Below are 13,266 nucleotides of genomic sequence, written 5' to 3' on the forward strand. Positions count from 1 at the left end.
TCGGATTCCTGATGGAGGTATTGCGATGGAAGCGGAACAGGAAAACCCGCTCGTCTATCTTGCTTTGAGTGCTCGCTGAAGAACCCCAGACAGTCGAAATTACTCCTGAGGCTTCCATTACATCGTATTCCCTATAGCACATAGTTGGGTCACACCCAATGATGTTTATTTCACTGAAAATTTTGCAGGTATCGATACAATATTCACATATATGTGACAGCAATGGTGCCGACGGCTCTAGGTGGAGACTGCCGCCTTGATGCCCTCCCATGCTTCGGTGGCGGTAGAGACGATGTCCTTGCTCGGGTGCAGGAATCCGAAGTCAGCGTCAAATATGGCATACGCAGGCTGCAGTTCGATGGTGAAAGACTTCTTCACGCCGGCCTTGTCGTATGCCCAGTCAGAGCTGCCTCCGGACATTGGATCTGTAGTAAGTGAAAGAAGGACGTCGATCGTTCGCATAAATTGTTCGGTACGGTGTCGTACACTTAGCAAGAGAATAAAGCAAAGCACATGAATTCCGAAACTATAACATTCACTGTCCACTTACATATCGTCTCGTGCATCGCTCCAACCCTGTAGACAGAACCCTTGACTTTCTTGATGGCTTCTGCGGCTCTTCGCGAAATGTTGAGCTGTAATAAAGTGCGTACAAACGATATAAGGAGGCCATATACGTTCTGGGGCGGTATTCTAGGGCGATCACTTTCTGGAAAACTTTCACTCACGAGAAATTTCGCGTGATTAATGCCGGACGTATCGTCGTCTACCGGTGACAGCGTTCCTGGCATTGTACCAGGAATGCTCGAATATTTTTACAAATGCTCCGTTGCGTATCAGTACAGCACTAGGAAGTATGGTTGAAGATTAATATGCGAAAGACAAAGGGAACAAGAATTTATGATTGCCAGTCAGCCTCTAGAGTCTGTGCAGGAGTCTACGTTTATCAAAGTCAATTACTCACAGAGCACCCTGAGCATGAGAAAAAAAATTTACAGAAGAATAAAAAGGTTGCGCAGTGCGTACGGCAGGCATTATCAAATCCTGACTGGGAGCTTAACACTGTCGTCGAAAAGTCTACAATCATTACATTCTACCCATGCTTACATATGGAGCAGAATCTTGGAGGTTAATAAAGAAGATCAAGAACAAGTTAAGGAGCACGCAATGAGTGATGGAACGAGAAATGTTTAGGCCTAACGTTAAGAGACAGGAAGGGGGTTGTGTGGATCAAAGAGAAAACGGGCATAGCGGATATTCTAGCGGACATTAAGAGAAAAAAAAATGACAGCAGATCCGCGAGGTGAATGATGATAAGTGGGCGAAGCTCCGGAGGGAATCATCGGATCTCCCGCTTAAGGGGACGCTAGCACAAACGCGTTAGAAACGTGCAGTACTCTCTAGTAAGGGGGAGCGGCCACAGCGTCTTACGCAGCCATTTACACATGCCGGAACGTGCACCGCGTTTGCCGACGCCATCACATGACTGCTGAGAGAGTATACCCCCCGTATTCATAAACGCTCCTCGACTTGAACTTGACTTGCCACCGCTTTGGGCAGCGCGTTCGAAACGCGTTGAAGGTAAGGTGGAGAGGCCACAGCGTCTTACACCAGCTTCTTACACGGGCCGTAACGCGCTAGCACAAACGCGTTAGAAACGCGCTAGAAACGCGGCCTTTCGTTAATGTTGGGTATTTATAGCCATCGTGGTGCGTTTGTCCATGTCCGCTTCGTGGCGTAGTGGGCTAACGCCGCGCGCTCGGAAGCGAGGGGTCCCTGGTTCGATTCCGCGCTACGGACACAACTTCGGATTTTTTTCTCATTTTTCTCAGACTGGTTACATACTACTACTACTACTACGACGGGGACGGAACGGGTGCCGCTATAAGGAGCTTCGCCCCTAAAAAATCGAGCTGGGCAGGCCACGTAATGCGTAGGATGGGGTGGAACATTACAGTTACTGAATGGATACCGAGAGAAGGTTAAGTGCAGTCGAGGACGGCAGAAGACTAGGTGGGTTGATGGAGTGATGAAGTTAGGAAATTTGCAGGCGCAAGTACTAATCAGCTTGCGCAAGACAACGCTAATTGGAGATCGCTGGGAGAGGACTTCGTCCTGCAGTGGGTGTAAAAAATAGGCTGCTGCTGCTGCTGCTAATGATGAAGATAACAGCCTTACATCATGACACCGGGGTCCAGCACTCACCAGTTGGTCGTATTCGGGAACTAGGGCGTTGGTGTAACCGTGGGGGAACATCCACATCGTGCCGTAGCTGTGCACGTCGAAGAAGAACTCGGTGCGGTTCCGGGTCGCCATCACGGCGTCCCGAATGGCGCGGGTCTCGACTTCCGAGAAGGCACTGTCGCCACAGTAGGTGAGCGAGCAGGGGTCCGAGGGAGACGGCTGGCCTGCGTCACGAATCGCGATAGCCAACGCTATAACATTATGGACTGTTTTAATTGCGATAACAGGCTTAATTTAGTGTCTGCACTTGCTCACGACGTCTCTTGTGTGAAAGCCACTTGCGTGTCATGTTTGCCTTCGAGATGTGTAATGTAGTGCAGTTGTCGTTTAGCATCTGGACAGTTCATTTTTTGATGCGATTCTTTTTTTCCTGATTTCCTGTTAAGCATTTTCGTTCCCCTCTTTTCTTACCTTTTGTTTGCCTTACATCATGCTATATCACGCTTTCATGGATTGCGCACTTATTCATGCGCCATGCGCTTTTTATTTTATGATGTGCTTTAACTAGTGTACCGTATTTCTTCTTGTTATTTCCGCATTTTGATCTTCTCTTCTGTACTGCGAATATGCGCTCAAAATTTTAGTTACCATGTATTGCACTTTGTTGTCTTTATCTGGTTGTGTATGCACTGTTGGGATTTTGACGGCCCCCCTTACAGGATGCCCTACGAGCATGTAAGGTATTTCAAATAAATAAATAAATAAATAAATAAATAAATAAATAAATAAATAAATAAATAAATAAATAAATAAATAAATAAATAAATAGCATGAGGTATCTATTATTTGCACTGGTTGCGGAAACATTTAGTGTAAAGTGTTTTGTCTGTCATATGTGGCTCCTGGATGGGTAAACAAGAAAAAGGGAAACAAAGGGACTCAATTTTTTTTGTTAATCACGCCCATATATATTAAGCCGACGGACAGAGAAGCCAATGAAAGCATAGAGGTAAGTAGCTGTAGTGGAAATTGAAATCGAGAAAATAATAAAGAAACCGGGAAATGAAAGTGGGAGAAAAGATAAGTTGTCGTCCAGCTAGCGTATAGTACGAATCTCAAACTTGGATTCAAACTGAGTAAAGTGTAGCACCACAATAAACTCATTAATTCACCTCTAAGAACGAAATAAACTGCAGCAATTTGATTGCAGTACACCTAATACTGTATCGACCCACACACACATAAGATAAGTAATTGAATTATTGTTGTTTCATTAGGGCAACTGATTAATGTTGCCGTGAAGGACAGATTAAGGACACGGGAGCTGCATAATGCTGGCTACCACACTGTGTAGGGCGCTTAATTCAATTAGCTTAAAATATAAACGCAATTAGTCAACAGTAAGTTTTGATTAAGTTGGCGGTAAACGGTGGGTAAGTGTTGACGAAAAAGGGAGACAAACTTCACTTTCTTGAATTTCACGCCAAAACCGCTCCGCCGCGCCGGTATTTCAATGTGACGTTAGGGATTTCAAGTGTCGTCGATGTATCTGGGTGTATTGACGCAAGAATAGTTTACTAACTAAACTAATAAGCATGGTATCACGCGCACACCGGCAAACACGAACACATCTCACTCGATGATCGCGGACACTTGCTGTCAGAACGCTGGCGCCATGACGAGCGGCAACAGAGGCGAGCGAATTCCCCTTCGTACTGCCTCTCGGCTCAGTGTAAACCAGATGCGCTAGAACACAGCGCGCACGAAGCCATCAGCTATCTCGGGTCGGCTAGCCTTCGAACCCATCGCAGGTTGCCGACAAGATATAGGATACGGGCGGCCGCGCTCGGCGCTCAGCCGGCGCAGACGGTGTAGAAGTGGGGATGCGCACTAACCTGATCCCTTGCCCCCTCCTAGCGCGCGTGAGCGGCAACTGCAGCATACGAAGCCGGGAGTGACGTCACTACACTTTCATCGTAAAAGAGGAACCCGCCTAGCATCTGATATCGTTTGTGTTGCGATAGCGCTATGGAAAGGCCACGCGCAGTTGGGACTCCCGAAGAGCAGCGTGAACGGGATGAGCGGTGACGGGAACAGCAACGTCAATACGCACAACGGCGTCGTGCTCAGGCTAGGCTGGACGCAGCGCTACCTGCTCAAAGCGAGCAAGCAACACACATTTAGGGCGCCTGAAGATCAGCGCGAACGCGATGAGCGACAAAAGGAACAGCAACGTCAATATGCACAAAGGCGTCGTGCTCAGGCTCGATCGGCAGGACCCAGTTCAGGGCTACGTCACATTGGTCTATCGGATCAGGTGATACCGCAGATTCGCTGGCCAACCACCTTCACGGCATGGATTGGCACCAAATTTTTTGTTTTTGTGCTGTTTTAGCGCGGTTTCTACGCTATAATGATAAGACGACAACTATAGCTCACATGCGCATCTCGCAGTAGTTTTATTGGATTTGCATACTTACCATCAAACGTGCGACAAAACTCGCTGGTGTCAAAGTTTCGGTTTGCGTCGGCTCCCAGACACTCCTCCGAGGCGCCGTTCTTGGAGCGGGTTTTCCTCCAGTACCGGTCCTGGCGAAGGCATCAAGTTGAACAGCGACCACTCGTTAGGCACCATATCTAGGAGTAGCGATACGTCATGCGTTTTACAATCACGCGCGTACAATCGTTTGAACATGCAGGCGTAAGAACTCTTGGTGGGGTAAACTCCAAAATGCCCGGGGGAGGGGGGGGGGGGTCGAACTTGCATGTCGTCGGATTCTACCTTGGTGGCGTTTTTCACCAATCAAAGAAGTCGTAACAGCCTTGTTAGCCAATCGAGGCTGACAAGATGGCAGATGGCGAATTCGGCAATATGGCGGAATTGCACAGTGTGCACCAGGTCAGTACTTTGGAATGCAGAAACTTTCGAGCACGCAAAATTATCTGCGTGCAGGTCTTGCAGATGTACAGCCGAACGACGTTATAACGAAGCGCTGGGGCCTCCGAAATCATTCGTTATACATGTCACTTCGTTGTAAAGGTCGCGCAGCGCAGAGCTCACAACAGCGCCGCAACATCCTGCTCACAACATAACCGGGACAGAAATATTATTTCGTTATACAGATCATTTCGTTGCAGAGGCCTTTGTTGTAGAGGCGCTCGGCTGTACAGTGGTTATTTCCGTATAGAGTTGCTGTGTACGGCTAAACATGTACAGTAACTATACTTCCGCATCCTCATTCGCGCCCTCTGTCGGTAGGCACTAACGCTACTGCCGCCAAGTTAGTGCTGGCATGGCCTCAGAGATAAAGGAGAGCGCGTGGGCGTACCTCCTAATCTCGGAGGTTATGGTACAGGACACGCCGGAGTTTGAGCCCTACGCTTTTGACGAAAGCGCGATCTGCGCGTTTGCACTGCCTTGTGGTATGTTCGCTGCGTTGATTCGGGACGCGAAATGTCTCGTAGGTTTCTTTTAAGACGAACATTTCTCATCGGCGCATCCCGTGGGACGAAGTCGACGCCCTCTCGACGGTTCGGATAGACGCTGTTTTCCACGAGCAACACAATCGGGGCGCAGATTTAACGTGTGTCCGCGAGACGCGAGGAGGCTACCTACGTTGTGCGCGTGCGCATTTTGATCCCGTCCGAGACCGTTACGTGCGCAGAGCTCCTGCGCAAAGTGGCCCCGATGATGACGAGTCCCTTTGTCGAAACGTTTGCTCCTGACTCATCTATCACATCCCTTTCCCCGTCCCCCGATACAGGGTAGCCAACCGGAGATATTCTCTGGTTAACCTCCCTGTCTTTCCTTTGCCTTTCTCTCTCTCTCTCTCTTGCTCCTGGCTCAGGCTTCTCTGGTCCGCCCACCATCGATCACTTCGAGTCTGTATTTTCCTGTGAACCCTTTCGAGTGTTTTAAAATCTGATTTGTCGCAACCACACCAAGAAACAGTCAATTAAGCGAGAGAAAGCATAGGGGAAGTTAATTGTTACGTTTAAATAATATGTAGTAGTAATACGAAAAAGAGATATAAAAGCTGACGAAATGCTAAGTTGTTGCAGGTGGAAGCAAACCCAAATCGTCCGCATTATGCCTGCGGTGCTTTACCAATCAAGCTATACCACGGCGGCGATTCTTCCATTCGTTTTCTTGGAGTGTGCATGCAAGAGTGGATCAGAGGGCAAACGGGGATAGCCGATATTCTAGTCGACATTAGGAGGAAAAAATACAGCTAAGCAGGCCATGTAATGCGTAAGATAATGCAGCGAATACGGGTAATTGCAGATTGCAGGCAGTGATGATGATCATATGATGATGATGATGATGATGATGATGATGATGATGATGATGCAAGATTAGCCCTAGGAGGGTTAACCAGCGTCGCTCACGGCCAAAGCGGAGAATGTGGGACATCCTCGTGCCTTTTCTTTTTTCCACTTTGATTTTTTTCTTGATTACTTCTACATGTCAATTAAACATCATTATTTCCCACTATGCACTATCTTACTTCGTATGCTTGTGAATATAGGAAAAAATCGACCCCTTTAGATGCCATTATTCTAATCGCTCATTCACCTTGTTTGGTATATTGCAAGTAGTAAACGTTAGAACATTAAGACGTGCGACGGTGTGTTAGGAGCATGCACTCGTGTTCGACGGTGTTTTTCGTGAATTATGGTGCAGTTGCTGCGATAGTTACGAGGCACGGTTTTTCTCTGCGCGGCGACTGAAATTTTGCAGTTATGATCGTGGCTTTGTTGACGAATACGCTTATCACCTTCTTCTAGAATGCCCTCATCACGATACACACAGAAGCCGACTGAAATCGTCTTTAATGAAATTAGACCGTAGACCACTCAGCGTGGGTGATAACACTGTTGTTCGCATTGTTGCTTTGAGAGCTTCTTTGTAATGTCGCGGAGTGGTTTTGACTGCCACGTGACAACGGTGTTGAGTGTTCGTTAATTAACTGCTCTCCTACTCTTTCTCCTGCAAAACCATGTGCGAAGGTACAGAAAACAGTATGCGTAACTGTACCACCTGTTGAAGAGTCAAAGAGCAGCCGGCGCCGTAATTATGTGCCAAAGTGTCTTTCTATCATGTTAATAATAATATTCATAATACAAAAGGTGACTGACTCACCTTGGTGTGCGTGTAGTCGTAGCCGTCAGGATTGACCACCGGGTGGATACGCCACTCGTACGCGGACACCAGGCGGCGGATTTCTTCGTCCTTTTCGTAGCGGGTCGCCAGCTGCGGCGTCCATTCGCAGTGACGAGGTATACAGAAAGAAGAAACGAAGAAACACTCATCATCATTATGCAGTGAACCCTCGATTTAACAAAGGCTGTGGAGCCAGCGGAGTATTTCGTTGAACTGAAGACACTTAAAACATTCAGGCGAATAAAGTATTTACTCGAGAGGAAACAAAAATATATTTTTTTTGCCCGCGCATGCACTCATCGTAGACAGTTGAACGCGTCTTATTTTCACTGAACGTATCGCTGAGCGTATCACTGTGCGTATCACTGAGCGTATCACTGAGCGTATCGCTGAGCGTATCACTGAGCCTATCGCTGAGCGTATCACTGAGCGTATCACTGAGCGTATCACTGAGCGTATCACTGAGCGTATCGCTGAGCGTATCGCTGAGCGTATCGCTGAGCGTATCACTGAGCGTATCACTGAGCGTATCACTGAGTGTACGTAAACATTACGAACCTTAAACGTGGTAAATAACGTACCTGAAGATGGCGTACATATGCAAAAGAAGCCCAGTAATGTACAGAGCATGCGCAGTGAGTACAGATTACGTACGTAAACAATTAAGTACGCAATCCCTTTGCGTCTGCTTGCAAACGGTATTCTGAAACTGTCTATTGTTAGGCCGTGGTGACAGTGAAGAATAAAACACTGCCAAGAACTGTGAGCTATAGTAATCGGGATTGTAGTGCACGTTGTAGTGCACTTTGAAGAACCCCAGGTGGTCAAGATTATTCCGGAGCCCTCCACTACGGCGTGCCTCATAATTAGAACTGGTTTTGGCAGGTAAACCCCAGAAAGAAAAATGATAAATAGGAATCGAAATTCTTGAAGTTGGGTGAATTTGAGCCCAGAACAACAAGCAACACAGGAAATCAGAACGATAGTGGCGAGCACGGCCCCCTTATCTAATCTCACGGTTAGGGCCTGTCTGCTATGCACTACATGCATTCCCACATATAGATTACAGAGCAAACGCGCGGTGCTTGCATACATTCGGGAATGTAAGCAACTCCATTCGAAAGATTGGTGTTAAAGGAATTTAGCATACAGTATAGGAACGTCTTGCGCCGAGTGATAATTCATTAACAACGATAATCTGGTGATAGACACGGTCACCGGCAAAAGTAAACCAACGCAAGCGTAGCATTATTACAACCGCACTTGCCTGATCAATGATGTACAGGCAGGTGGCGTGTGAGATCCATTCCCTTGCGTGGATTCCGCACTGCATGAAAACTATGGGCGAATTTGCTTTGGCCTTGATCTGTGTTGAGGGAAAACCAACAAGAAAAAAGAAAGCGAAAAAAAAAAGCTAAGAAACAAGACAGTGTTAGCGTTGTACAGTCCGCACTCGGTGAAGTAGTTAGCGGGATACTGAGCTAAATATTTCCCCCGGAAAGTATACGGACACGAACAAGAAAGGAAAATAAAATAAAATAAAATAAAAACAAAACGAAACTAAATCTCGCGTTATATAATTGTCGAAATACCGTATTGTACACCTTGGGGTTTATCCTTGTCGACCAACAATAATCTTAACTTGTATGCATTTCGTTTCTGTAACGCTGCGCTCGTGGTACTGTCAGGTCACCAACGGCATACGCGTATCAGCGTGACGTAGCGTTCCTGTCGGGAAAGTAGCGAGCGTTGTATGTTAAACAAAGGAACAGCCCACACGATTGATGACTATTATTTTGTTTGGGGGGGGGGGGGGAGGGCAGTATTAGCCCTAGAATCTGTAAATTATTTAGTGCGTGGTGTAATCCATTTTGCCACGCACGTCTTGTTGAGACACAAATACAAAGGATTATTTCGGAGTGGCACTGAATGGCACTAATTGCGACTACGAGGTCAAGAACTGTAATCGTATGCCAGGAAAACTATATACGATAATAATTAAATGATTCAGAATAGCACCGATCACGCGACTGGTCCAAAGTTCGGAGGCATCGATGTTTGTCGCGCAGCGGGTGAGGAAGTAGACTCCCTGCGAGGGTGCGAGGGAGGAGAGTAGTGACGTCAAGGGTCACGTGAAGGGGCGGAGTGAGCTCAGGCGAGGGGATCGGGCGGAGCGGGCTGGCGGACTAGGAGGAGGCGCAGTGGTGGCGTTGGTGAGACAAAACAGAGAATCAGTAAGAAAGGAGCGTATAGATCGGAGGACGGAAATAACAAGGAGAAAGTTCACAGGAAGTGATAGATATCGGAAGAGGAGAGAGAGTGAAGCAAATGAAAGGCAATGAGGTTATAGGAAGATGAGTTTCATGCAGAGGTCAGAGCGGAAACCTTTCCTTTTGTTTGGGGGATTTGTCGCAAGGCACATATCAGCGGAGATCGCAGGGAGAGGCCTTCGTCCTGCAGTGGACATAAAATATAGGCTGATGATGATGATGATGTATCAGCGGGCAATCATCGGACGATAGGAAGGCGCTGATACTAATGTGTTCCCGTCACTCAAGTGTGCCCGTGTACCTCCTGTGTTTAATAGTGGTTTCCTTGCTGAAGCCTAGCGACGCCATGGAATGGCACGTAGTGTAGTGTAGCGAAAACAAGGGACCCAACAAGAAACAGAACACAGGCACCAGCGCCATCCATGATGATCAACCAACAAGCTGACATCGCCCCCCCCCCCCCCCCCCTTTAGGTATAATGGTTACTTTAAAGGAACATTACAGAGAAAGACGTAATCACGAACGGTAATCACGTTATTTCAAAGCGTCACTAGCGCTTTCTTGCGATCAAAATTGCGGACATTTATCGGACAGATATATACAGTTGAGAACTGCCGTTTCCAATTTCGTACTCCCCAATCGCGGCGCCAACGGCGTCGACGAGGGGTGCCGAGCACCGTTACCTGAATAGCACCTGAAGAGCAGCTCAATCTAGCTCAAGTTAATATTTTCCTTCAATGTCCCTTAAACATCGTCAAAAAAATCATGCTCACTCACGTGGACAGCAACGAGGTCCCTGCCTTCGTAGGATTTGCCAATGGTCGTGTACGTCACGTGGTCGTACTGCTTGGCGTACTCTTGGACGGCATCCTTCAGCTGGAGAAGAAAGCACGTGTGTGATTGAGACCGAATGTGCCGCATACAAAGTAGTCAACGTCGGAAACGGCGCCAGTCGTACGTTGTTTTATACGTACGAGGCAAGGATTATTATGAACGCACCAAGAGGTTCGAATCATATTACCACCAAAGATGGGTGAACTAGCGCATAACCTACGAGTATTTGGAAACTTGTAACAGCGCGTAAAGGACGAAGGACGTCAAGGACACAACATGGGCGCTGTGTCCTTTCACCCTCGTTCTTCATGCTTGCAGATTCGACTTCAAATTCATTTTCATCTCACGGATGAGGGTAGGCTCGGGAGAAAAGCGACGTTTGAAAAGGGTAGGCTCGGGAGAAAAGCGTACGGTCTTTCTAGTTTCCCGAACTGTACGAACTCCAAAACGACGTGGCGTACGTTTGGCTATAATTGGTGTTTAGAAATAGACGTGTTGTTGTTGTCCGTACTTGCGGTGTCTATTCCGCGCACAAAGTGTTTTTTCTTGTACCAACTCTGCTCAGCTCTCGCTTCTTCTGCACCTCCAAGTATAGGAGTAGCGAGGACGCCTACTTCGGTGACACTGCAGTTTTACTGAAGTAGGCGCCTATCGCACCAACCGCCCAATTTTTGGCCGATCCCACAATGTGAGTACGCGCCATATTTCAGGCTGAACGTCGACGTCGTCGACATCACCAAAACCACCTGTACCACCGCCGTCATCATCTCCCTTAAAAGGACACTAAGGAGAAACACTGAATCAGTTCAGATGGATAAAACATTCTTGCAGAACTACAGTCCACTACCCTCCAAGCGGAAGAGGCAGTGACCGCGTTAGCCATTACTCAGACAAAAGCTGAGACCACCATCACTGACTCTCAATTGGCGTGCCGTACATACTTGGCCGGAATAGTCTCCAAGCCTGCGATGCATATCCTAGCCCAGAAGCAGACAGGCGCGCCCAGCCAATCAGCACTTCAGCAGCAGAAGACATGGACGTATCCACTATAGGTGGACACTTACGAAATACCCCCCCCCCCCCCCCCCCAAGGACTAAAGGACCCCATCAACCAGCCAGCTCTTTCTCAATTTAATAAAGTTTTTCTTCTTCCTCCACTGCTTTATTTGTTTTCACTGTAATGGGTTGATTACTAGAGGAGAAAATGACGGTCACAGTTTCCTGTTGAATTTTGGGCCAGATCCCCAGGGCCGGTATACGTCAGCGTGACGTCACGGATTTTAATGTTCTTTTTTTTCGCATTTCGGCCGCTGTGGCTCAGCAAAAGTTTTCGAAACTTGCCTTGCTCAGTCTTTGGAACTTCAGAAATACGATGTAGTGAGTTTTTACTTACAAACATTTCACTAGGCCCGAGTAGACGCAGTCAAAATCCATGACGTCGTGGTGTCACGATGACGTCACGGCACGCTGGTGCGGGAAATTGAAGGTGGCGTCGCCACCAGTCTTTATTTTCGTTTTTTTTTCTGGGCTACCAAGCGTCTTCTCGCGTTAAGATGGGCTTTTTTGGTACCGCAGAAGGGTACTTTACCGTAACTCAAATCAGTTTTATCTTTTGCGTCCCATTAACAATGGTGACAAGCCAGCACCGAAAGAGAGACAGGCGGGCTTCTTACCTCCGTGTAGTTCAAGTACGTCTGGAAGCGTGGTCGATCCGCCGTGGAATATGTCGCGAAACGCATCTGTCTCCGTTCGTTTTCAATCGCCCTTAAAGAAGTGACATCGAATTACACAAATTACGTCGCCCGTGCGGAATAGTAAATGAAAATTATGCGAAGAAAAAAAAAGCACTGCTCTAACATGGCTTAGAGCACACCACTTTACGCAGTCTGCCCTTTTTTCCCCTTCAAATTAGTGGCTTAATACCTCAATTTTGTCGGCACGATGCAGCACATATTATTGTGTGGCAGCCCAGTGTTACCGCTTTCATTGGTTGCTTGATCGATTGATTGACTGTGTGAGTGATTGGGGTTCAGCCAAGTCAGAGAATCTTCAAGTTTTCCTGCGCATCCAAACATTCGCGAAGTTGATCGGCACGGGTGCCATAGGGAGCCTGCATGCTAATCTTTGCACGTGAAACTTGTCTATCTGGTAATATAAGCACGCATCCATAATTGAATCACTGGTACTAACTGGTTTCTTTGAGACACTTCTTCTTAGAATGTGAAGAGTTAACACCGTAATTGCTCTTTTTAACCCGCGGTGGCGTCCTGCTGCTGAACGCAAGGTCGCCGGTTCATGGCCAAGCCGCGGAGGACGCATTCTGATGGAAATAGAATGCAAAGACGCCCATGTACCGAGATTTGTGCGCCAGTTTAGAGACTGTCAGTTATCCAGAATCCCTCAGCTGCTACGTCTCTTATAGTCAATGTACTGCTGAAATTCTTTCTTTCTGGACGTCATTTTATTTTCTCTATTATCTACTTTTTATCGCCTCGGCAGCGTCGCAATGACGCATCGCTTGGTTTTACGCTGGGGCGCGATCGGAAATCTTTGTTTGAAACGCATTCTGTTCAGTTGCTGCGACGTCACAAAGTGGCAGTATGCAATTTTTTTTTTAGAACTAGAGGGAGAGAGCAGCCAATCGGCAAGCGGTGAGCCATTACGTAGCCGCAGCCGCCGCTTGGATTCAATCTAATCCACCAGACGTACCTAAAGCCCCTCAATGAATTGAGGGGCTTTAGCCGTACCTACCATGTGAAGTCGGTTTCGTAGCGAGCGGATGACCGCTCGAACTTCATATCTCTCGTCGCGTTC

General features: G+C 47.4%; 1 protein-coding gene across 1 annotated transcript in view; it reads right to left on the reverse strand.

Moving 5' to 3' along the window:
• Nucleotides 1-222: 222 nt before the first annotated feature.
• The window catches only part of LOC119454071 (carboxypeptidase A1-like), a 54,366-nt gene continuing 41,322 nt past the window's right edge, over nt 223-13,266 (reverse strand). Inside the window, 7 exon segments of the mRNA XM_049667900.1 lie at nt 223-425; nt 551-635; nt 2,206-2,408; nt 4,665-4,773; nt 7,328-7,438; nt 8,616-8,714; nt 10,396-10,494. Of these exon segments, the coding sequence (XP_049523857.1) occupies nt 238-425; nt 551-635; nt 2,206-2,408; nt 4,665-4,773; nt 7,328-7,438; nt 8,616-8,714; nt 10,396-10,494 (894 nt within the window). The 3' untranslated portion in view covers nt 223-237.

The sequence above is a fragment of the Dermacentor silvarum genome, chromosome 5 (assembly GCF_013339745.2).
Source record: "Dermacentor silvarum isolate Dsil-2018 chromosome 5, BIME_Dsil_1.4, whole genome shotgun sequence".
Lineage (NCBI taxonomy): Eukaryota > Metazoa > Arthropoda > Arachnida > Ixodida > Ixodidae > Dermacentor > Dermacentor silvarum.